At 44.8% G+C, this 26,724-nt stretch overlaps 1 protein-coding gene across 1 annotated transcript in view; it reads right to left on the bottom strand.

Annotated features, from left to right (window-relative positions):
• The window catches only part of DNAH8 (dynein axonemal heavy chain 8), a 1,666,792-nt gene that overhangs the window by 874,074 nt on the left and 765,994 nt on the right, over positions 1–26,724 (bottom strand). The window contains 1 exon segment of the mRNA XM_033937418.1: positions 16,021–16,127. Within this exon segment, the coding sequence (XP_033793309.1) occupies positions 16,021–16,127 (107 nt within the window).

Genomic DNA, 26,724 nt, shown 5'->3' on the forward strand with positions numbered 1-26,724 from the left:
ACAAGCACAAGTTAGGGGTGTTTTATGGAAGAAAAGAAGCAGAGCTCGAGCTGAAGATGTCTGGTTACTGCTCTGTCATCATGTGACCTCCCAAGCTCACTCTATCTATCAACTCTGTAAGCTCCCTGGGAATGCCCAGGCCAACTCTTTTTGTATACCGTCTTGAACTGAAAGGTATTGGCAGGATAGAAAACACTAATGTAACGTAAGAAAATATTTTACAGAAAATTATTGCTATTGCAATGGACATAAGAGATATGACACAAGGACTTAGAGGAAGGGTATCACTATTCGCCGACGACGCCAAACTTTGCAACATAGTAGGCAAAAGCTCATTACCTGATACTATGTCACACGACCTACTGCTGCTGGAACAATGGTCAAATACTTGGCAGCTAGGCTTCAATGCTAAAAAATGCAAGATAATGCACTTGGGCAAGAGAAACCCGTGTAGAGCTTATGTACTAAATGGCGAGACCTTGGTTAGGACCACGGAGGAACGCGATCTAGGAGTGATCATTAGTGAAGACATGAAAGTTGCCAATCAAGTGGAGAAGGCTTCCTCCAAGGCAAGACAAATATTGGGGTGTATCCGCAAAGGTTTCGTCAGCAGGAGACCTGAAGTTATGATGCCGTTGTACAGAGCCATGGTGAGGCCGCACTTGGAGTACTGTGTTCAGTTTTGGAGACCACACTACCGAAAGGACGTGCTAAGGATCGAGTCGGTTCAGCGAACGGCCACCAGGATGGTCGTGGGGCTCAAGGATCTCCCATATGAAGAAAGACTACAGAAGTTGCGACTGTACTCACTCGAGGAAAGAAGAGAACGGGGAGATATGATCGAAACGTATAAATACATCACGGGACGCATCGAGTCAGAAGATGATATCTTCTGGCCCATGGGTCCCTCGACCACCAGAGGACATCCGCTGAAAATCAGGGGAGGGAAGTTTCACGGCGACTCCAGGAAGTACTTCTTCACCGAAAGAGTGGTGGATCATTGGAACAGACTACCACTCCAGGTGGTAAAGGCCAGCAGCGTGACGGATTTTAAGAATAAATGGGATACTCTTGTGGGATCTTTAAGGAAGTAAATTCAGGGGGGGGATACTTGGAATGGGCAGACTTGGTGGGCTGTAGCCCTTTTCTGCCGCTTTTTTCTATGTTTCTATGTTTCTAATTTGCCTCCGATTGTGAGAGCTAATTACCCCTAATGAGACTCAAGTAGATAAAGTGGTGGATATGAATTTAACAACGTTCTTAGAAAGTTCACTTGAGGTCATAACAGAAAGAAAAATCTTGCTGATAACTCTTGCTTTGGAAAGTGATAGAGAATATGTATTGCGTGTTTATTTCCGACATATAAATGACCAGTTTTTGGGTTCTAATGTGCAAATATTTCCTGACATGTCTCAGAGGTCCCAGAGGCGAAGAAAGGAATTCCTGGCATTAAGGCCAAGAGTCCTAGCCCTGGGGGGAACTTTTTGTTGAAATTTCCAGTGAAATGTTTTATTACATATCAGACAAAGAATTTATTGTTTTTGGAGCTAAACAGCTGTTAGAATTTGTAGCATCTAGGGAGAGTGTAGCATCTGTAACTTAAAGATATGTAACTTGTCATAATACCGGCTGTAGGACTTGACTGTTAATAAGAAATGTGACAAATAAAAGAAATTTAAAAAAAAAAGATTTGTCTGACAAAAAAAAGAAGTTTTTCTGAAAGAAGCTATAATGGCTTCAACTGGGGCAGAGAGATTAAAATCTTCTGAGCTCAAGTTAAGAGGTAGTAAGCTGTTAGGTGTAGAGACTACAGGTTGAGATGTAAAGAGAACCTTTACTGAGTAAGCAGAGATGGAAAAATCTTTAATGAAATTGAATCTTTGACAGTCAGATGAAGCAGAAGAGGGAACCATGGTTGTCTGGACCACCAAGGAGTATAAGAATCATGGTGGCTGGCTCTCGCTTGAGTTTGAATAATGTCTTTGGAATGTATACAGGAGCTTATGTGACCAATCCAGATGAAATGCATCTGCTTCCAGGCGATGTGGGGAGAACTGTCTGAAGCAGAATGAGGTAACTTGTGATTGTTGGGAGATGCAAACAGGTCTACCTGAGGAGACCCCAAATTGAGACGAACTGGCGCAAGACCTTGGAATTGAGAGTCCACTTGTGCAGCTGAAGAAATTTGCTGAGCCTATCGGCCAAAGCATTCTGCTTCCTTTGCATATATACTGCCTTGAGGAAAATATTTTGAGAAATTACCCAGTTCCAAATGTGAAGGGCTTCATGACATAGAAGAAGAGAGCCCGTAACCCCTTGTTTGTTGATATAATAAATGGCTACTTGATTGTCCATTCTGACAAGGAGGACTTGGTTGAGAAGATCCTGAAAACTTTTTAGAGCATTGCAGATCGCCTAAAGCTCTAGCAAGTTGATGTGTAGTGCTCTCTCCCAAGTAGATCAGACACCCTGAGTTTGCAGACTGTTGAAATGAGCTCCCCATGCATACATAGAAGCATTTCTTGTGAGAACTCACTGATGTGGAGGTATGTGGTGGAGGTATATGGAACAGGAAACCCCTAGATAGATTGGCTGGCTGTAACAACCATTGGAGAGATTGATGAAGAGGCGAGGAGGCCCTAATCCGCTGGGATAATGGATCTATGTCTCAAGACTACTGAGACACAAGATTCCATTGAGCTGGTCTAAGGTGGAGATGGGTGAAGGAGGTACATGAACTGTGGATGCCATGTGTCCTAGGAGACACATCATTTGTTTGGCTGAAATTTTCCAAAAAGTAGACACATGATTGCAAATTTAAAGCATGGTGTCTTGACTCTGATAGAGCAAGTAAGCTCTTATGAGAGTGGTGTTCTGGAGTCTTGGTTGTGGGGTTCGAGGTAGTGAAGTGTATTTGTTGTGAGTGTGGGTAGAGTTGCTCTTAGGTCTGTGATTTTATTTTTTTAAAAGCTGGCTAGGATTTGGGCAGATGGGGTGCACTCGTCCTTTTTCAGGATTCGAGTTGTATTTGTTAACGTTTTTACTAGTTTGAACAATTCTTTACTGTTTATTTTTGTAGTACCTTTTTTGTGCATAGTGCTTTGTACATTTTTCTTTGATCAGATTTTTGTATATTTTCATTTTTTGTTTCCAATTTGTCTTGTCTGTTTCTTTGTTTGTTTTTTGCCAGATTCTCTCCAATTTTCAAAACTAAAGTAGTCATGCTCTGCTCATGTTGAGTAAGCTTTTGTGTTGTTTTCTCTACCTTATCTCAAATAGTTTCTCTTCTAAACAAGGAATATTCGCCAAGCAATCCTGGACATTGATGTCAAGGTCTGAGACTCGGAGCCATGCGAGAGGTCTCATGGCTATGGACATAGCTGATGTTCTGGATATTATATTGAATGCATCATAAATAGAACTAGTCATGAACTTTCTGGTTGAAGGAGACTATGAATAGTTTATTGGAATTCCATAAGGCAATCAGGTGAAATATACTGCTCAAAATCAGCAACTTGCTTCACCAGCTGTTTGAAATAGAATGTCATATAGAAGTTATAAGTGAGAACTCTGCTAGACAACATAGAATTTTGGAAAAGGTAGTGCCCATACTTATCCAACGTGCGACCCTCTTGGCCTGGTAGCATATTGGCATGCCTTAAGAGCAGATTCAACCAGCAAGGACTGGTACTGTAGCTGCAGCTTATAAAAGCCTGGGCACAACTGAATCCTGTATAAGCAGTCAATTTTTCTAGGAGCTATGAGAAGCATAAAAGAAGACTCCCAATTCTTAAACAAATGGTGGAGTGGTAACTTGAGGAGGTCCTTAGGTACTTCATTAAAGTCCAACACCTCAAGGAGCTCTGCTCTCAGTTCAAAGTCTGTCTCTAATGTAATGGGCAAAACTATGCCCATCTGCCTTTTGAATTTTGTGAAGGACAAACCTTCAGGAGGCGATCTGAACCTGGGCAGAGAAAGAGATGGATCCAATGGAATTCCATATGATTCTGGAGCAGATAATTCGGACTCAGGATCAGTGTCATCGTGAATAGAAAGGTCTGAATCTGCTTGCCCAACCCCAGGTAACCACCTGTATGAAACAGGAGATAGAGATCTGTGCTTCCTAGTTTGGGAAGTATGCTGGCAATGGGAGTGCCGAGAAGGTCTCGCTCCTACATGCATTTCAGAAAATTATTAAAATCAACTCTATTTGTATGATTTTTGGAGAACTAAAAGGGTCATTGATTAGTTTGTAGATCGCTGGGTTTTTCCAGTTTTCTTATTTCTTGTAAACCGCATCGATATGAGAGGTTTTGCGGCCTAGAAATGTAATGTAACGTAATACTGCTCAGATGAAGAGGTCTGATGCTGAGCGTGTGTAATCTTAGCTTCCGTCAAAGAGAATGAGATCCAGTACTGTGGGGCCTCAATGCTCTTTTAGATGTGGATTTACCAGAAAAGTGAGGTCTGGTCCCTTGCACATCTCTCAGATGTGCAAGGTTTGTAACCATGAGGACTTGATGTGCCATGCTCAGGCTGGGCCAGTCCCGAGGGAGATAGTGTAAGCACCGATGCCAAATGGATTTGCAGCAGTGCGGCCAATACCTGATGGAAAAACTCTTTAAGTCGGTCCAGTAAGGACTGCACTGGTACTATTTGCTCAATAGCTGGTACAGTTGGTGTGGCAGGGTATCGAGATATCAGTGACATTGATGATGAGTGTTGAAGATTTCCTGTTTACAGGTGTGACAGTTGTCACCGATGATATGAAAATTGAGATTGTGAATGAATCAAAATTAAGTGAATAAATTACATTAGAAACTCAGCCTTGAGACCTTGTAATTAAAAGATTAAGCTCACAGATTGGCATTCCTGTTTCTACATTCTGGCTATGCAACGGAAGTTCTGAAAGTTGTACTTGTGACTCTTAAGACGTTTCTTAAGACATAAATTTATGTACCATTCTTCATATACATCCATGGGGATAAGGTTCTCAGAGGAACAGGAAACTTGGGTGTTTTACAGAGAGAATCTGTTCACTTATAAAATTATTTTATTAACATTTAAAACCAGAGAAAACAACCAGCCAGAATTCATTAATAACTTACTTATCCCTTACAACCTTACAAGGATTTTATGATCTACAGCTCAAAACCTTCTCACTATCCCATCAATGAAACATATAAATACATTAAGATCTACAATTTTTGTCTGTTAGTGCCCCCTTTCTTTGGAACAGTATTCCAAACCTCTTACGCAAAAAACTTACACTAAAAGATTTTAAGTCAAAATTAAAGACATTTCTCTTCCTTGACGCTTTTAAAACCTAACTGTCCTTTTAAGGATGACCCAGGATCTAGAAGGATTCTTAACACCTGCTCCCCTCCCTATTGTTTTCTCCCTTATATGTTTTCTTGTTCTTTATATATTGTAGTTCTAGCCCTTATTTCCCTTTTGTCTCTATCTGAAAATTATTATTTTTTGTTTGTCTTTTAATGTTAGTATTTTCATTAGTGCTGTCATGTGTTTTAAAACTATATTTTAGTTAATAGACAGTTTTAACACTTTTGTACACCGCCTAGAACAGGGGTAGGGAACTCCGGTCCTCGAGAGCCATATTTCAGTCGTGTTTTCAGGATTTCCTCAATGAATATGCATGAGATCTATTTGCATGCACTGCTTTCAATGCATATTTATTGGGGAAATCCTGAAAACCTGACTGGAATACGGCTCTCGAGGACCGGAGTTCCCTATCCCTGGCCTAGAAGGTTTGATTAAGTTTCAAGTTTATTGTGTATTTGATTAATCGCTTACTCAAATTTCTAAGCGATGAACAAATCTTTCAAATTACAGATTAAAACTGGGGTTATTAAAAACAAGTAGACACTAAACAAACATAACAGATTAGTAACTAATAAAATGAACAACAACAGTGGAAACAGAAGGAATGAATGGGTAAGGAAATACAATATTGATAATAGAAAGAGGAATAATTATGGTAGATTAGGTGGTATAAGAAATTTTAAATAAACTTGAAACTTGTAGATTAGAACATACAATGCTAATTAGGAAGTCAAATGGATGCCAGGATGTAGATGTCAAGACTAGGCTTTTTACTGACAAGATTGATATTTGAAAAGGTCAGAGATCAAAATTGATTTAGAAAGAAAAAGTGAAACACTGCCACCTGCTGTGCTTAAAAACTTAACAGAATAGACTTTTAATGTTAACATTGACGTAAGGCATTTTTGGAAAGGAAGCCATGTGATCAGCTGTGTCACTGTATTCTAAAGCATAATTATTACAAATGATGTCACATAGGGTATAAATCTGTTTGTCCTTGTTTTCTCCCTTTGAAGAGCACTGAAATTCTGATGGCTTGCTCTTCCCAGACAAAGGGAGCACTGATAATAATTCTGATTGTTTATTACATGGCTTTTCCTCATGTCTGTTATTTTAATTCACAGAATGGAGTCTCTAGCCCAGTCATGTGGGAGAGAGAATCCATTCTGGCAATTCTTTTGGCCTCGATGTTCAAGTCTTCCAGCCTGGCTTGAACATGAGGCATGCCTTAGAGGTGATAGCCTGAACCAATGGACAACGATGGTTGCATCAATGCTGGGATTCAATGCAGAGGTTGCCTGTGATGCTGGTTGGGATGAGGACGGCATCTTGACAGGTTTACCCAATGCAGGAACTGAGTCCAACGTAGAGGGAGGAGTTGATGCCAGTACTGCCGGTACCACTGATACAGTCATCCTCTGAGGACATGGCTATTTCAAAAAGCTTCTCCTACTGGAGGCATTGAGCCTTAAGAGAGTGGGTTTTTTTTTTTGCTTAAGGCAGCGGGTACAAGAGTTCACTCAATGCTCTGGCCCAAGACACTGAATGTACCAGTTGTGCAGATCAGTGAATGAGATGGGCTGTTGACAGCGAGAGCATTTCTTGAACCCAGGTTGTTTAAGACTCCTCCTATGGGATCCAATTTTCTTATCAAGTTACTCTATGGAGCAAGGCAATGAGCAATTAAAGATGGAGTACATATGCAAAGAAACATCTGCAAATAAGCCACTTTATTTTATGTAGCACCTTGTACACACTCTGATATTCTAAATGATTTAAAGTGGGTAGGAGAAGCTCCTGTCTGCTTAAATTCCTCATGGCCACCAATATTCAGCAGCACTTATCCAGGCAGTGCTTTCAAATATTTGTTCTAACCAGCCATTTAAAAAGCTGGCAGATCAAAGGCAGTACAGAGGGCAGAGTTGGGGAGAAGCCATCAGTTATGTGTGTGCTGGCAGGATTTGGTGCTGGCACCAGCACAGCGATGGGGGCAAATTCAGCTGCTTGGCTAGTAGATGCTGGCACTATATATTGCTGGCATCCACATACTTTTTTTAATGCTCTCCAGCACTCAGCACTGATCACTCTAAGCCACTATTTCTCAACATGCGGTATGCGTACCCTTAGGCATAAGTGAGCAATTTGTTGGGGGTATGCAGAACTGGCCACCACTGAGGATATTGTCTGCAGGCCTGCTGAAGCCGCTGGTGGGGATCCCTCCTTCCTGCCCTCCACCCGACCACCAAAGCAGCCGCCAGGAAATCCTTCCTGCCCTCCACCCACCCGCCAAAGCCGCCACCAGGAATCCCTCAATTCCTGCCCTCCACCATTCTTGGAAGCTGCTGCTAGGGATCCCTCCTTCCTGCCCACCTCCTCCACCGAAGCCAACCCAGAGGGCTTCCCTCCAATGTCAGAGCTGACGTCAGAAGAAAGCCTTCCAGGTCAGAGGGGAGGGGGGTCCCCAATTACCGCCTTCTGCCTTCAACGGCACTCACTACAGAGACACGCATGCTGCATGCAACTGACCCAAAAGCCTCTGCAATGTCAGAGTTGACGTCACAAGGAAGACTTGTAGATCTGCCATGTGCAGCATGTGAATCTCTGCTTGTGCATCACTGCAACAAGAGCCGCTGAAGGCAGGGATGAGTATGGCTCGAGCAAGTAAGGGAGAGAGGGGATATGATCTGGGACAAAGGAGGGGGGAAGGAGAATATTGGGATATGGGAGGAGCATGATTTTGGGACAAAGGCTGGAAGGCAGGGGAGATAAACTTGGGACACAGAAGGGAGGCAGAAAAGGGGAACTAACTTGGGACATAGGAGGGAGAATTGAATAGAAAGGGAGAATTGTTGGGAATAGAAAGGGAGAATTGTTGCGCATGAGTGTGTGTGACAGGGAAAGAGATGGTGCACATAGGGAAAGGAAGAAAGAGAAAAATTGGTCAGAGAGAGAGAGAGAAGTGAGGTAGAGATGCATGGGGAATAGAAGGTTGAGAGGGAGAAATGTTGGATATGGTGGAGGAGATGGTACAAAGGGATAGATTGAAGGGGATGCACGGGGGAGGAATATTGGACATAGTGAAAGAGGGAGAGATATGCTGGAGAGGGGTGATAGGAGGAGAAATTAGCATGGGGCTGGTGGGCAGTGATGAAAAATGCTGCACATGATCCAGGGGATGAGAGAGGGAGAAATGTTGGATGTGGCAGTAGAGGGAGTAGGAGAGATGCCTGGATCTCTCAAGACAGATGGATAGTGAGAGATGGAGACATGTTACATTACATTACATTACATTAGGGATTTCTATTCCGCCATTACCTTGCGGTTCAAGGCGGATTACAAAAGGTTAATTTAAAAAACAGAGTTACAATGATTAGCTAGAGAGGTAAGTTGTAGATCTTATGAACATTTAGCGGGTTGTTGAGGGTGGGGTGGTTTGTAAGAGAGTTAATAGGTGGTCATATTGGAGATTCTTTTGTTATTATTAGTGCAGTAATGGGTAGATCAAATGTCAGTTTTAAAGTTACTAAGAGGTCGTGTTGTTATTGCTGCTTTAGGAATTTCTTGAAAAGTGTGGTTTTTATTTCTTTTCTGAACGTCCTATAGTCTGGGGTGGTCATCAGAAGGTTGGAGATCTGGTTGTCCAGCCTTGCGGCTTGAGTGGCTAGGAGGCCGTCGTGTAGTTTTGTTCTTTTTACTTCCTTGATTGGGGGGGGTATGAATGGGGAGTGCGTTTTTCTGTGTCTGGTAGTGGGTGCTTGGATGAGGCGATTGTTCAGGTATGATGGGCTGTCTCCGTGTAGGGTTTTAAATAATATGCAGTAGAATTTGAATTGGATTCTTTCTTGGATTGGGAGCCAGTGTGAGTTGATGAAGGCTTCAGTGATGTGGTCATGTTTTTTCAATGAGTAGATGAGTCTCAAAGCTGTATTTTGGATTGTTTGGAGTTGTCTTATCGTAGTTGCAGGGCATGGAAGGAAGAGTATGTTACAGTAGTCCAATATACCTAGTATTAGGGATTGTACTATAAGTTGGAATTGTGTTCTTTCAAAGAATTTTCAGACTTGTCTCAGATTTCTCATGACTGCGAATGATTTTTGAATTGTTTTATTTATTTGCGGTTGCATAGTGCAGCATCTGTCTATGGTCATGCCAAGTAGTTTTATGGTGGTTTGGATGGGGTATTTGATTGCGTTTATATCTAGGTTGGTTGTGGTTTGGATCTTGTCATTTTCTAGGAGGATGAATTTGGTTTTGTCTTGGTTGAGTTTAAGTTTGTGATTTTTCATCCAGGTTGTGACTGTTTCAAGTGTTTGGTGAAGTTTGTCTGTCATGGTAGGTTTAGAATGATCGTATGGGATGAGGATGGTGATGTCATCCGCATAACTATAGGTGGTTATGCCCAGATTGTCCAGATGCGTTCCTAGAGAGGCAGTGTAGAGATTGAAGAGGGTAGGGGATAGTGGAGATCCTTGTGGTACGCCGCAGGGGTTTGACCAGGATTCTGACTTTTCTTTGTTTGATTTTACACTGTAGGTTCTGAGTTTTAGGAATCCTTCAAACCAGGAGTATACTTTATCTGAGATGCCTATTGCATCTAAGATCTGTAGAAGGATGTTGTGGTCTACTAAGTCGAATGCCGCCGTTAGGTCCAGTTGTATGAGTAGCATTTTTTTCCCTGTACTAAGTTGTTGTCTGACGGTATCCATAAGGGAGCCTAGTAGTGTCTCTGTACTGAAGTTTGTTCTGAAGCCTGATTGCATGGGGTGGAGTAGGTTGTGGTCCTCTATGTAATTGGTGAGGAGTTTGGCTACTAGGCCTTCTATAATTTTGACATATAGCGGAATTGAGGCTATAGGTCTAAAGTTAGATGGGAGGTTTTGTGGTGCTTTTGGGTCTTTTTGGATTGGGGTGATGACAATTTCGCTGAGGTCAGCAGGGAATGTGCCTTCTGTGAGCGTGAATTGGATCCATTGTAGAGTTATGGTGCGGAATTTTACACTAGAGGTGGTAAGGAGATATGAGGGGCAATGGTTGAGGTCACAGGAGGCATGTTACCAATAGGGGAGGAGAAGAGAGGAAGAAAATTTGGATTCATGGAGGGACAGAGAGAGATGTTGGTTGGGGAAGGGAATGAGGTCTGGAGGAGAGGAAGCGAGGAAAAATGATTTTATTGATCAAAATGTGCCAGTTTTGAGAATTTATATCTGCTGTCAATATTTTGAACTATATTTGTCTATTTTTCTATAGTTGTTACTGAGGGGACATTGCATATTTTAAAGTCATCTACACCTTAACCACTTTGAAAACCCCCAAACAATTATACATGATAATTAACATTTTCTCTGCATACAGTGTGATTTGTGGTTTTTAATTTTGTGGTTACCATTATGTATTAATAAGATTATATTGTGTGTATATGAAAAATGAATGGAAGAAATTGCATTACGCTTAGTATTATTATAGAGGGGTCATGGGCGGAGCTTGGGCAGAGGTACTCGGTTGCTATTTGTTAGGGGTACTTGGCTTGAAGAAGTTGAGAAACACTGCTCTAAGCTGTGTGGTAATCCAACTGCATTGCTCCCAGTGGATGGTGATGCTACATGTTATGTTTTCAGTCTCTAAGGAAAGGCAGGTCCCTTGGAATCGTGCAAAATTTGCTTGTCCCTCACTGGCAGGACTGTAGGTGGAGGTCTCCCACCAAGCAAAGAGGGAACAGTGCTTCCCAGTCCCTCAGAACCCCCTTTTATCCCCAAAAAGCCCCCTTTCTGATACCTTTCTTCCTGACCAAACAATACCTATCACCAACCTTCTTCCACCTATACTATCAAGATAAGTCCCCCCGGGCCTACATAACATCCCTGGTTCCAGTGGGGATGTTGGGGGCAGCAGTATTGCTTGGTCAGGGGGAGAGGTAATTGGAGGATTGGAAAACATGTAAAAATGTACGCAGGTTCCAGCCAATATTCAGATCGGGGTCTGCTTATATCTTATGTGTGCCCCAGTTGAATACTGGCCAGGATACACATAAGATCCAATTTAAAAAACAAAACAAAACACACAGGTACTTTTCTTTTCTTCTCATTCTTTTCTTCTCTCTTTACTTTTTCAGCTAGCTGTATGCCGGGCACACTCCAACACACCGAGGAACTTTAGGTACGAGAAAGGCAGCAGATACCCAGCGAAGCTTTCCAGTATACTGCATCGAGTGTCATATGTATGACTACCTCCCCTCCGGGAGGCAGGAGTACATATGCGGTCGATGTCAGGAACTGGATAGCCTGAAGAAGGAGGTCGGGAGGCTGCAGGTTAAGGTCCAGGAGCTGGAGGGACTTCGCACCGAAGAGGAACTGTGGGCAATTGAGGCAACTGAGGATACCACTAGAGAGAGCCACATCAACGAGCAGGTTAGAGAGCTCGAGAGATTCATCGAGGAGGCCTGCAAGATGGTAGAGGAACAGGATCACCAGCAATTCAAAAGGGAACAAACAGATGGAGGACAGAACCCACCAGACGCCAGGGGGGAAGGACCTTGCGGAGGAACTGAGCGGGCAGAGGAGGCAGAGACCCATCAGAACCCGGAGGAAGGATTGGAGGATCGAGTCACTGATACGGACCTGAGACCCAAGTGGAAGCTGAAAAAAGTGAAATCTGCAATCGTAGTGGGAGACTCAATCCTGAGAGAGGTGGACAGTCACATAGCAGGAGGCAGAGAGGACCGGCTAGTGACATGTCTCCCAGGGGCGAGGACAAAGGACATCTCCAACAGAATCGAGAGAATCCTGGAAGGAGCTGAGACGGAGGAGACAGCAGTGATAATCCACGTTGGAACCAACGATGTCAGCAGAAGGAACTACAACAGGACTACACTGACCGAGCAGCTTAAGATCCTGGGGAGGAAACTGAAGCTGAGGACAAGGAAGATAGCCTTCTCAGAGATCCTGCCAGTACCATGGGCAGATGCAAGGAGGCAGACCGAGCTGCAAGCAATAAACGGTTGGCTGAGGAGATGGTGCGAAGAGGAGGGTTTCCACTTTGTACGGAACTGGACAACCTTCCTGGGGAAAAACAAGCTCTACAGGAGGGACGGACTGCACCTGAGCACGGCTGGGACAAGGATGCTGGTGCGAAACATCCAGACCGGCATAGACATGGCTTTAAACTGAGGACAAGGGGAAAGCCGATAGTCGATCTGACATCGACACATCAGACTAGAGTATCAAACAAGGATACTGAACAGGGAAAAGGCGATAGAGGGCTCGAGACTGAGTGGACGTTTTTTGAAAAAAAAAACCCAAAGACGCAATGCATGGGCCCAAGGAACTAATGAAACTAAAGAGCGGGAAAAGGAGGAAACAGCCAGAGCCAGAGGGACATCCAAAAATGGGGAAGCAGACTGAGGACGAGATAGACACTCCACAGGAGGGAAATGAGGACGAAACAGACAAACCACAGGAGGAGGATGAACGGAACGAGGTTCGGGGACTGGCAGCCCATGAGGAGGTCGGCAGTAGCACCAAACCACGAGGAAAACCTACAGAGAAAGTAAACAACTGGGACTTAAATTGCCTATATACTAATGCTAGGAGCCTAAGAACCAAATTGGGAGAGCTAGAGGTTATAGCCAGTAAGGAGGACCTAGACATAATTGGAATCACAGAAACATGGTGGTCCGAAGACAACAAATGGGATGTAGTCCTACCAGGGTACAATCTCTATAGGAGGGACAGGACACACAAGAAAGGTGGAGGAATAGCGCTATACATAAAGGACTCCATTCCTTCAACCAGGATGGAAACAACAGTAAGGGCGGACGGCTTGGAATCACTATGGGTTAAGCTGACAGGAGAAAATGGAGCAGACATAAAATTGGGACTGTACTATTGCCCACCGGAAGCAAATGACCAGGACCTGGAGACTGAATTGAGGCAGGTATGCAAAAGCAGAAGTGTGGTGGTAATGGGGGATTTCAACTACCCTGGAATAGACTGGAGCATTGGACACTCAAATTGCACGAGAGAAACAAAATTCCTGGAGGCGGTGAGGGACTGTTTCATGGAACAGCTGGTCATGGAACCAACACAAGGAGATGCCACTCTTGACCTAATCCTCAACGGGCTAGGGGGACCCGCAAAGGAGGTGGTAGTACTAGCGCCACTAGGAAACAGTGATCACAACATGATCCAGTAGAAGCTAAAAATAGGAACATCAAAGGTGAAAAGAACCACAACGATAGCACTCAATTTCAGAAAAGGAAATTACGAGGACATGAGGAAAATGGTGGGAAAGAAGCTCAGAAACAGCTCAGGGAAAATGGAGACCGTAGAGGAAGCCTGGGCTCTACTCAAGGGCACGGTGCATGAAGCACAAAACCTGTACGTCCCCAGGTTTAGGAAAGGGTGCAAAAAGAATCGCACAAAAAACCCGGCATGGATAACAAATGCAGTGAAAAAGGCGATAAGTGACAAGAAAACATCTTTCAGAAAATGGAAAAAGGACCAAACAAAAGAAAACCTGAAGGAGCACAAAAGGCACCAAAAAGACTGTCACCGAGTGGTTAGGAAAGCGAAAAGAGAATATGAGGAGAGACTGGCGGGGGAAGCAAGAAACTTCAAACCATTCTTCAGATATGTGAAGGGGAAACAACCAGCCAGGGAGGAAGTGGGACCGTTGGACGATGGAGACAGGAAGGGAGTGGTAAAGGAGGAAAAAGAGATAGCTGACAGGTTAAACAAGTTCTTCTCGTCAGTCTTCACAAGAGAAGATACATCCAATATCCCAGAACCCGAGGAGATCATAAACGGAGTCCATGATGAAAAGCTGGTCCAACTAGAGGTAAGCCAAGAGGATGTCCTCCGACAGATAGACAGACTGAAGAGCGACAAATCACCAGGTCCTGACGGCATCCACCCGAGGGTACTAAAAGAGCTGAGAAACGAAATAGCTGAAACACTTCGCCAAATATGTAACCTATCCTTAAAAACTGGGGAGATCCCAGAGGACTGGAAAATAGCAAATGTCACGCCCATCTTTAAGAAGAGATCAAAGGATGACCCGGGAAACTACAGGCCGGTGAGCTTGACCTCGGTCCCGGGAAAGATGATGGATGCACTGGTTAAGGACACAATCTGCGAACACATAGAAAATAAGGGACAACTGAAGGCGAGCCAGCATGGCTTCTGCAAGGGAAGGTTGTGCCTCACAAACTTACTGTACTTCTTTGAGGGAATAAACAGCCAGATGGATAAGGGGGAATCCATAGACATCATTTATCTTGACTTCCAAAAAGCCTTCGACAAGGTACCTCACGAACGGCTACTTAAGAAGCTGTGGAGCCACGGGGTGCAAGGGGATATCCACCGATGGATCAAACACTGGCTGGCAGGCAGGAAACAGAGGGTTGGAGTAAAGGGCCATTACTCAGACTGGCAATGGGTCATGAGCGGAGTTCCACAGGGGTCGGTGCTGGGACCGCTCCTGTTCAATATATTTATTAACGACCTGGAGATGGGGACGAAATGTGAGGTTATTAAATTTGCTGATGACACCAAACTCTGCAGCAGGGTTAGAAGCACGGAAGACTGTGAAGACCTGCAAAGGGACCTAACGAGACTGGAAGAATGGGCAAAAAAGTGGCAAATGAGTTTTAACATAGAGAAATGCAAGGTCATGCATGTAGGGATAAAGAACCCGATGTTCAGCTACAAAATGGGGGGATTATTGCTAGGGGTGAGCAACCTTGAAAGAGACCTGGGGGTGATGGTGGACTCAACATTGAAAGCATCGGCACAGTGTGCTACAGCCTCCAAGAAAGCGAACAGAATGTTGGGTATCATTAAAAAGGGTATCACAACCAGGACGAAGGAAGTCATCATGCCGCTGTATCGTGCAATGGTGCGCCCACATCTGGAATACTGTGTACAGTACTGGTCGCCGCACCTCAAGAAGGACATGGCAGTACTTGAGGGGGGTCCAGAGAAGAGCGACTAAACTGATAAAAGGTATGGAAAACTTTTCACACGCTGACAGGTTGAAAATGCTGGGGTTGTTCTCCCTGGAAAAGCGGAGACTTAGAGGAGACATGATAGAAACCTTCAAAATCCTGAAGGGCATAGAGAAGGTAGACAGGGACAGATTCTTCAGACTATGGGGAACCACAAGAACTAGGGGTCACTCGGAGAAACTGAAAGGGGACAAGTTTAGAACAAATGCTAGGAAGTTCTTTTTTACCCAGAGGGTGGTCGACACATGGAACGCGCTTCCAGAGGTTTTGATAGGCCAGAGCACATTACAGGGGTTCAAGGAAGGTTTGGATAGGTTCCTAAAGGATAGGGGGATTGAGGGGTACAGATAGAAGTAGAGGTAGGTTATAGAAATGGTCAGGAACCACTTCACAGGTCATAGATCTGATGGGCCGCCGCGGGAGTGGACCGCTGGGCGTGATGGACCTCTGGTCTGACCCAGTGGAGGCAACTTCTTATGTTCTTATGTCACTGGTTTTCCAATGGCCTGGCAATGAATATTCAAAGCTAATTTAGCCACTACCAGTCAGCATTTTTTAAACGCTAACCACCAGCAGCTGAATATTAGTTGGACTGTACTTCATAATGACCACATAGGAAACCTAATAAATTTGACTTTAATGTTATCGACAAAATCTTAATTTAATTTTCAACTTACACAGACACAGACATTCTCTTTTTCAGAGCATCCAAAGATAATCGAGTGGCTCTCTGCAGACTGTTTAATAACTGATGGCTATAGTGACTATATAACTCTTTACATTCCTGTGAAAACATAGACTATTAGGAGCATCATATACAACAGCAAAATCTTAACAACATAGTATCATATGAGTTGATATTCAGCTAGTGGCAATCAGTGTTTTGGTTTTTTTAAAATTATAAGTGTTCTGCCCCCATATTCATGAGAGCAGATTGCCTGCCCACTAGGCTGAGACCCCCTTTTCCTGGCTGATTCTCGTGTGTGGAGATAGCAGACTCCATTTTTATAGCTTCACATGGCTATAGGAAGGCATTGTTCCACATTTGGTTTACACTTTTGAATATGCTAGTCTAAATACTGCTTAGTCTAAATTTACTAGCTTTGAATTTGCTAGTCTAAATTCAGCTTAGTTGGCTAAGTTGGTGCACAATATTATTACTTCAGAGTATGTGAAAATACACTAATGGCTTCCCCTAACATTAGGACATGCCAGTATAATGTGGACTTGTATAAGAATAATTTCCTTGAGATCAACTGAACTGCAAATTTCTTTATTTCTTTGTTTTAAGTTTTGTATTAAAGAAAATTGTTTAAGGAATAAAGTCCAATCTGATAACATAGTAAATGAGGGCAGATAAGGACCTGAACGGTCCATCCAGCCTGCCTATTATAGGCTCAATTAGTTTATCTGTCTGGGATCCTCAGGGAGAAGCCCAAGCACAGTAAAATCCATTAAATAAGGCAATGCTTAATTAAAAGTAGCTAGGGATTAGCACAGTTGTGATCAGGGATCTTTGGACATTTGAACCAGGAGATCTGTGGAAATTTGAAGTTCATAAAGAGCCTTTGTCAAGAACAAGTCAGTGGTATTGCCTGCAAGCTTGAATCAGATCTATTCCTTACATCAGTGTTTTTCAACCTTTTTTGGGCAAAGGCACACTTGTTTCATGAAAAAAATCACGAGGCACACCACCATTAGAAAATGTTAAAAAATTTAACTCTCTGCCTATATTGACTATATATAAAGTAATTCTCTTGAATAGGAATCAAATAAACACAAAGAAAGTATTTTATAATTACTTTATTACGAAATAAAAATTATAAAATACTTTATTCAGTGCGAAACCTGGGCCTGTTTGGCTGAACACAAAGCTGATATTCTGGCTGGAATCGAAGAAAGACACACACGTAGCTCTTCGTCAACAGCTCTCAGTCTCTCTCTGTATTTGTTTTTTATAGCATACAAAAATAGACAAATATACCCTCCATCCTTTTTATTAAACCACAATAGCAGTTTTTAGCGCAGGGAGCTGCGCTGAATGTCCAGCGCTGCTCTTGACGCTCATAGGCTCCCTGCACTAAAAACCACTATTGCGGTTTAGTAAAAGGTGACCATATTGTAAAATATAGACAGCAGATATAAATTTAGAACTGTGCATAGTAAGTGAAGGGAAGTTTTCATCTCTGGGAATTTACCCAGTTAACTATTAAGTTATTTGGGCAAATTCCTTTGAAAACTGTGGTAATACTGCCTCCACTTTGCTAAATTTAAAATAAAATAATTTTTCCTACCTTGTCTGGTGATTTCTGGTTGCACTTTCTTCTTCTGACTGTGCATCCAATCTTTCTTCCCTTCTATCAGCCTGTATGCTTTCTCTCCTCCACACCTCATTCCCTCCCCCAACTTTTTCTTCCTCTCTCCCTGACCTTTCTTTCTTTCTTTCTTTTTTTCTGTTTCTCTTCTTTCCTTCTGTTTCCCTGCCTGCCCCCTTTCTTTCTTTCTCCCTGCCGTTCCCCAAGCCACTGCCACTGCCGCTGCCATCGGGGAACAGGACCCACCAATGGATAACAGGCCCCAAAGCCGACGCCGACGCATGCTCTCCCTGACGTCAATTCTACAATCGGAGAGGAAGTTCCGCCCAGCCAGGCAGCGATTGGCTGGCCCGAACTTCCTCTCCGACTGCAGAATTGACGTCGGGGAGAAGAAGACTTATCGGCTCGATAGATTAGATCGCCAAGACAAAGTGAGTCCTGGGTGATCGACTCACTTTGCCTTGGCGAGCTACTGGCGCCCCCTGCCTCGGGCCCCCTGTCAGCTCCGGGCCCGGCGGCCCTGCGGCACACCAGGCAACATCTCACGGCACACTAGTGTGCCGCGGAACAGCGGTTGAAAAACACTGCCTTACATAGGCATAGCTGATGCTTCATGAATAATGTGGGGCCCCCTCTCAGCAAACATTGTTGCATTTTGAGCACAACACACAGTTGCCAGGTATGCCATACTCTGCACCTGACTCCATGCAGGCAGCAGCGAGTAAGCCACAGATAACCACTGCCAACATACTAGAGACCTTAGAGAGAAAAAATCTGTAAGAACTGTTTGGGGAAAATAATGCTTTATTATTATTAGTGCATCAGGGCAGAGAAGGCTACTGAAACCAGCTTGTCACAGATCCACCTGGCAGTAACAGGAATGCTGGCCAAGTAACAAAAGAATACACTTTGACTGAAAAAGCCCAGGAAATCTATGAGTTAGAGGTTCAGAAATACCTCATGATCTTAGAGAAACAGTGGAAAAAGTTATTGTGGACAATGGATGAAAAAATTTAAAAAGGCCAAGCCAGTCAGTTGCAAGCTGTTTATGAGAAACTAGTCTTTAAGCCCGTTACATTAATGGGTGCTAGAATAGATGTGTCTGTCTGTCTGTGTTTCTTTATCTATCTCTCCTTGGCCGCTGTCTGTATCCTTCTGTCTCCCCCCCCTCCCCCCCCCGAGCAAAGCTGTCTGCCCCCAGCACACACCTCTCCCCCAAAGCAGCCCCCTTTCCCTCTCCCTAACTGTCTCTCCATGGCCCTCTTCTGTCTTCCCCCCCCCAGAGCAAAGCTGTCTGCCCCAAGCACACCCCTCCCCCCAAAGCAGCCCCCTTTCCGTCTCCCTATCTCTCCATGGCCCCTTCTGTCTCCCCCAGCACACCCCTCCTCCCAAAGCAGCCCCCTTTCCCTCTCCCTGTCTCTCCAGGGCCCCTTCTGTCTTCCCTCCCAGAGCAAAGCTGTCTGTTCCCAGCACACCTCCCCCCCCCAAAGCAGCCCCCTTTCCCTCTCCCTATCTCTCCATGGTCTCTTCTGTCTCCTCCCAGAGCAAAGCTGTCTGTCCCCAGCACACCACCCCCCAAAGCAGCCCCCTTTCCCTCTCCCTATCCATGGCCCCTTCTGTCTCCCCCAGCACACCTCTCCCACCAAAGCAGCCCCCTTTCCCTTTCCCTCTCCCCCTGGCTCCCGGTATTGATCCCCTTCTTACCCTCCCTCCATCCCCGCGTCTTCTGGCCTGCTCCTCTTCAAAGCAGCCTGCGATCGTGGTGGCCGGCTTTAGCGAATCTAGCAGGCCGCTCTCCAACTCAGTAGCACGTTCCCTCTGACACAATCCCGTGCGTCAGAGGGAGCGTGCAACTGAGGTTGGAGAGCGGCCTGCGAGGTTCTTTAAAGCAGGCCATGATCGTAGGCTGCTCTGAAGAGGAGGATCAGTGGCAGCGGCGGCGATTGAGGGCGGGAGGTATGTTCCCTGCCGAGGACAGGGAGAGAGCACAGTCGCGTGCCTTCAGCCACCACACGCGCCTCCAGCCCCTGCAAGCGCCGTGAGGTGTCAAATAGAATACTGCCACAGCAGCACACCTCGCGGCGCCAGGAATCACGGATTTTCAAGAGCGCATGCGCGATCTAGGGTTTTATTATTATAGATATCAGAGAACATCCACAAAATTCTGTTTGTATTTGTATAGAAAACATACAAGGGCTAGTCTGGCCCAGTATGAGAAGCAAACAGCCACAGATCAAACATGGCAGGCCATGGTAACTGAGACTCTTAAAGAGACAGAGCAATATATAGAATCCTTAGCAAGAGATACATAATCCCAATATTTTGTCAGCTATAGACACTCTTTTAGGAGTTCTAAGACCAGTACAACTTTTAAATCACATAGGTCAAGCCATTCCAACAGGCCCTTTATAGCCTCCATGGCTATTAAATTGTGAATGGAGTCAAATCTATGAAAGCAAAGGTTCTCTATAACCAACAAGAAGTGGCTATATAAATGAAATTAAGCTTGGAAGAATAGCAAAAAAAAAAAAAAAAAAAAAGCATAGGCTGTGGCTCTGGCTGATGCTGCATGCAGGAAAGCAGAAGAGGCTGTCACAAAATGCAAAAAGCCAGAGTTAGATATTGCCTTGAAGGTACTTCAACAAAAGAAGGAAGCAGCAGCAGCTGAGGCTCAGATTAAGGTGCTAGAGCAGGGGTGGGCAATGAGGGCCAGAATCCAGTCACGTTTTTAGGATTTCCCCAATGAATATGCATGAGATATATTTGCATACAATGGAAGCCAGTGCATGCATATAGATCTCATGCATATTCATTGGGGAAATCCTGAAAACCCGACTGGATTCCGGTTCTCGTTGCCCATCCCTATGCTAGAGGAAGCCACAAGGTCTAAAGGTGGGGAGAGTAATCTTAGCCATATCATAATGGAAGTTTCTGCCTAGCGCACAGCAGAATATGTACAGGCCCAGACCTCAGCAAAGTACTAAGTACAAAGTACAAGAAGAGTCACAAGATTAAGGGAAAGCACATTCCTCTGCAAAAAGTCCATCTCATCTGAAAGAAACAAGCCTAAGATGAAGCACGCCATAGATACAAAAAGCCATTATAATGATCCATACACACTTCATTTCAGGCACAGACTCCAGCACTATACAGGAACTGGGCTCAAGTAAAGCATGAGCAGCCATGTCCAATTAAACATACTGTGATTAAGCAAGAGTTGCCAGGTATGCCATATTCTGCACCTGACTCCATGCAGACAGCAGCGAGTAAGCCACAGATAACCACTGCCAGCATACTAGAGACCTTAGAGAGAAAAAAATCTAGCAAAGTACATGGCATGCACAAAATTAGTAAACATGGGCTCACCCAGTTTAACGACCACCCGGAAAGGTACCACAGGTGGAAATCCAACTTTAAAGATGCCTTAAATGTCATGAAGCCCACACCAAGGCAAGGGATGAACCTGGTAAGATGGTTGGGACCTGAATCATCAGAGAAGGTAAAGAGAATGAAAGATGCATTTCAGCATGATGATGATCAAGGCCTGCAAGAAATGTAGGAGAGACTCAAGCAGAAATATAGCAATCCAGAAGCCATTCAGCAGGAATTGATGAGGAGAATAAACAATTTTTCAAAAATCATCAGCAAAGATAATGACAAGCTACTGAATCTAGGAGACCTTCTCCAAGAACTGGAAGCACGCAAAGCTGATCTTAGTCTTCCAGGCTTAAGCTACCTGTGGCCTAAAAAAAAGTTTACAGCAAAGCTGTCATATGATGTCAAAGAATCTGGTAGGCATGCAATACAAAGAACACAATCATGGGAAGTTCCCTCCATTTATTGTCTTCATGGATTTCATCCGAAAACTGGTAAAAAGAATAAAGGATCCTAGTTCCCAGAATGATGTACCTGAAGTAGGGAATACAAGCTACTTTCAGAATGGGAAGCCAGTTAAAAAGAACAGCAGCCCTACCAGGAAGACCGTGCCTGTGCACAAGACAGACGTGCCATCCACAGCAACTCCACCAACTGACCGTCCTCCTACTATAGAGAAAGTAGAGGATCTACAGCGTCAATGTCCAATACCTTTTTTTAAAAAAAACAAACACATTTTCTTTAGAAATGTTGAAGGTTCAGGAAGAAACCCTTAAAAGAGTGAAAAGAACTCCTAAAAAATACATTTGTTACAAATGTTGCTCTTCAGCCAAACACATGGCCAAGAACTATAAAGCAGCCATTAAATGTATGATATATGACAGTGGCCAACACTCGGCCGCCTGCAGCATCAAGGCCGGCTCCTGCACAGAGTCTCGTTTCAGCCCTCCCCCAGCCAGGCGCCTCGTTTCAGCCCTCCCCCAGCCAGGCATGCGAGCTTACTCCGCCCCTCCCGACCTGCCGGGAACATTCAAATCCTGCTGAGGGAGCTCCCCCTCAACGGACTCTGCCATCTGCAGCATCAAGCGTCGATCGGGCCGGCTCCTGCATGGAGCCTCATTTCAGCCCTCCCCCAGCTGGGCGTGCGAGCTTGCTCCGCCCCTCCTGACCTGCCAGGAACATTCAAATCTTGCTGAGGGAACGGCGCCCAGCCATTCGGCGTGCATGCTAAGGCAACAATTCTGCAAATTTTATATGAAATACGCTGATTCCTATTGTAGATTAGACTGCTGCCCTCCACATATTATGAAAGTTGCTCCAGTCACTTTTAAAGCCAAGCTATACAATTGGCTTTCCTCTCTATTACTAACCGGTACATTTCCTGAGGATCTAGGCCAGATTCTGATCACACCGATCATAAAAAACCCTAAGGAATCTATCAAGTTGACATCAAATTACAGACCTATTGCGAGCACTCCCTTATTCGTTAAGCTGATGGAAGGTTTGGTCAACCAGGCATTAGTAATGTATTTGGACAAATTTAGCATACTACAAGACAGTCAGGTTTTCGATCGGGATTTAGCACTGAAACAGTCATTGCATTATTGCTAGATTTCCTTCATATCTTATTCAGTCAAGGTACATGTGCACTACTAGTTCTGCAATTAGATTTAAGGAGTGCCTTCGATTTGGTCGATCATGCTATTCTGATTGACTGTTTAGACTAAGTCAAGTGGTCTTTCAGGTAATGTGTTAAAATGGTTTCAGGGTTTTTTGAGTAAATGATTATATCAAGTCTATAGTGATAATAAACAAACCTGCTGGGTATACTCTTGCGGAGTTCCGCAGGGCTCTCCTCTATCCCCTACTCAGGGATCTCAAAGTCCCTCCTTGAGGGCCGCAATCCAGTCGGGTTTTCAGGATTTCCCCAATGAATATGCATTGAAGCAGTGCATGCACATAGAACTGATGCATATTCATTGCGGAAATCCTGAAAACCCGACTGGATTGCGGCCCTCAAGGAGGGACTTTGAGACCCCTGCCCTACATTGTTCAACATTTATCTTGCCTCATTGGGGAACTAATTGCAAAGCTTAAAAGTTAAATTTTACATCTACGCAAACGATATCACTATAGTTATTCCCCTTACTACCCTGCAGTGGCGTACCAAGGGGGGGGGCAGTTCCAAAAAAGTCCATCCCCGAATTCTGGTTATGTAATTTCCTATTGGTACATAAAATAATGTATACCTAACTCCTCCTCTCAGTCCACGCCTCTCTCACCTCCACCCCCCTCCCCAGTAGGGGGGCCTTGCAGAAACAGAGAACTCTTGGTGAACTTTCTTTCTCCAGCGCTGAGATCACTTTATCACTTTGTAGATGTTAATTAGTGGTTTTACAATTCTATGCATCTTCGGGATAGTGTCCATGTATGCTGAAAGTTGGCAAAGGTGACCTTTCAACAATCCAGCTGCTTGGTTCCCATAACTTGGTTCAGAGACAGGGAGCAAATGCTTTGGTACCAAGTTCTCTCATCTCGCTACACCCACATCGTCCTGCAGGGATCCTTGCTCATTATAAAAGTTTTATGGCTTTCCAGGGTGCCTGGCATATGAAGTCATACAGCACTGATAACAGTTCAGCAGAACCTTGGAGAAATATCCTCCCAGCAGGGAATGGAGACAAAAAAGTTAGCATTGCAAAGGCTGCAGGTGTTTACAGACAGCAAGGTACAGGCTGGGCCTGGCTATGGGAAAATACAGGTCTGTAGTGTCCAGCATACACAAGTGAGGCCAGTATGTCCAATTGAATCACCTGTATGTCCAGGTTATCCATGTCACATCAGAGGAGGGAGGCGGGTCCGCGGCGGAGGACAGCACAAGCAGCGCAAGATCGCTGACATCGCGATGTTGCTGCAGGCTGCTTCACTACTGTAAATGGTGCGGGGAGACCAGGGGGATGAGCGGTCCTTCGGGGTGGTGGTGGGAGGGGTTGGGGGGGCGAGCGGTCCTTCGGGGTGGGGCAAGCAGGCAGGCCTTCAGGGGGAGATGCAGGCCTTAAAGGGGGGGACAAGCCTTCATGGGAGGAGACAGGCTTTCGGGGGGGGGACAGGCAGGCAGGCCTTTAAGGTGGGGACAGACCTTCAAGGGGGGGGGGGACAGGCCTTCATGGGGGGGACAGGTAGGCAGACCTTTAAGTGGGGGAGAGGCCTTTAGGGGGAGGACCCTGGTGTAGAAGTACACGGAGGGAAGGGGGTATTCAAAGAGACATGCATATGCCAGACTTTGGGGGGGGAAAGAAATAATGGGTCTGAAAATAGAGGAGAGGGAGAGAGATGATGGACCATGGGATTTAGGGAGGGAAGGAACAGAAAGGGAGAGAAATTGGACACAAGGGATGGTGTGGAGGAGGAATAGAGATACTGGATAGGAGGGTAGTTGGGAAAAGAAAGGGAGAGATGGTGGACCATGGGGTGGTGGGGAAGGAGGGAGAGATGCCAGATGAAAGGGTAGTTAAGAAAAGGTGGATCTGTGAGGGAGATGAAAAAAGGAAAGATGCCAGACTTCCTGGTGAGGGAAGGGAAATGGAAGGGGAGGACAGAGATGGCAGATGGATGGTTAGCACGGAGAAAGAAGAAAGAAGGAGACCCTGGCAAGCAAGTTATCAGAAGAAAACCAGAGCCTTGGACCAACAAGATTTGAAAAATAACCAGACAACAAAAGGTAGAAAAATTAATTTTATTTTCTGTTTTGTGATTACAATATGTCAAATTTGAAATGTGTATCCTGCCAGAGCTGGTGTTAGACCGCAAACGTGAGCTAGGATTTAACAGTGAGAGGAAAAGTCCTTTTTGTTTCTTTATTTTATTTACACCACAGCGCCAGTGTGGTTAGGAGAAGCCAAAGGGGGTGAAAAACCTATAAAACCCACCAGGATTTTTGAAAAAAACACCCAATTGGGCAGGAAAATCGAATCGAAAAACCAATTAAATATGCTGAATCGAAATTTTTTTTCCTGAATCAGGCAGCACTAGTTTGTGCTACTGTCTCAGACTTTAGGACCTGGGATTGGGGAGAGATGGCATCCTCAGTACTTTATAATGCAAGTGAAACGAGGATTTGGTCAGACTTTTGAAGGGTCTGCAGAAGAAAAAATATTGTAAAGGCCGGGGACATGAGACAGTAGGAAATGGGAACTTTTCTTCCTTCCATTTTTGTGAATGGCAAGGCTGAGGATGTCAGAGAGTTCAGTTAAAATATGTGCTTTATAAGAAAATATAATAATGTGTTTTATAAAGTTAATAAGCATTGCTGGCCTACCTGGTGAGGTATTCCTAGTGGTGGTGGTGGTGGTGGCAGTGTGTCAATGTGTTGAGAGGAAGAGGTGGTCTGGGAAATTTTCCTGAGCAAACTCCAGGCCCATTTCCACCCCCCAGTTAGTCCACTCCACTCAACTGGTTCACACACTGAGTGGGTCTTTGGGTATTGTACCTAGGTAGTTGTTTTGGGACAAGCAGGCAAGCAGGAGAAAGCAGAGGAGAGACAGAGGATTTAGAAGGACAAAAGCAGAAGGAAGGGAGGCAAATCGAAGCTGAGAAGGGGAGAGAAGAGGCAGGAGAGTAAGGGGATCGGCGAGAGTTAGCTCCGCCCACACCTGACATCAGCCACCGAAGCTCCCCCTTAAAAGGGGAGGGGCCAACAGCGCGCAGCCGTTCGGTGTGCAGTGAAGGCAAGCGGCAAAGGCGCTCGCCTTAGCGAGAGCGCCTTTGCGAAGGGCCTCAAGAAGGGCAGAGTTAGTACATCAAGGAAGGGTGACAAGGTAAGAAAACCAATAACTAACACAGCAGAAAATCTTAAACTGTTATCTTTAAGCAGGAACGACGATGGAAGCAGAGGGAAACCAGAAGATGAGCTTTCCAGTGTTTTGCACAGACTGTCATATTTATGACTACCTTCCCTCGGGGAGACAGTCATATGTATGCAGTCGGTGTCAGGAGCTGAAAAGCTTGAAGAAGGAAGTCAAGCGACTTGAGGACAAGATAAAGGAGCTAGAAGGACTTTACACCACGGAGGACCCTATCAGGACATTTGAAGACTTCATGAGTGAGAGACACATCGAGAAGGAAGTCAGGGATCTCGAGGAATTCATTAAGGAAGCATACAGGAGGAGGGTGGAAGAGAACAATCTCCAGATGAAAGATTAAGTTACACCAACACCAATATGGAAGGGAGAGCAAGAAACAGATGACCTCAAAGAAGACACCCACAGAGGAATACTGCACGAGGGGGAGGAATTGGCTAATCGATGCCCAAAAGAAGAGACAGCGAAGCACACCGAGGACATCGACCTGAGCCCGAAGCGAAATTTGAAGAAGGGAAAGTCAGCGATTCTAGTGGGAGACTCGATCCTGAGGCATGTGGACAGCCACATAGGCAGGAGGAAGAGAGGATCAGCTGGTGACCTGCCTCCCAGGAGCAAGAACCAAGGACATAGTGGACAAAATTGGGAAGATCCTGGAAGGAGCGGAGACGGAAGAGACCGCAGTAATGATCCACATTGGGATGAATGATGTCAGCAGGAGAGACTACAGAAGAAGCACGCTGAAACAACAGTTCAGGATTCTGGGAAGGAAGCTGAAGATGAGGACCCAGAAGATAGCGTTCTCGGAGATCCTACCAGTACCGAGGGCAGA

The sequence above is a fragment of the Geotrypetes seraphini genome, chromosome 3, assembly GCF_902459505.1.
Source record: "Geotrypetes seraphini chromosome 3, aGeoSer1.1, whole genome shotgun sequence".
NCBI classification, from domain to species: Eukaryota; Metazoa; Chordata; class Amphibia; order Gymnophiona; family Dermophiidae; genus Geotrypetes; species Geotrypetes seraphini.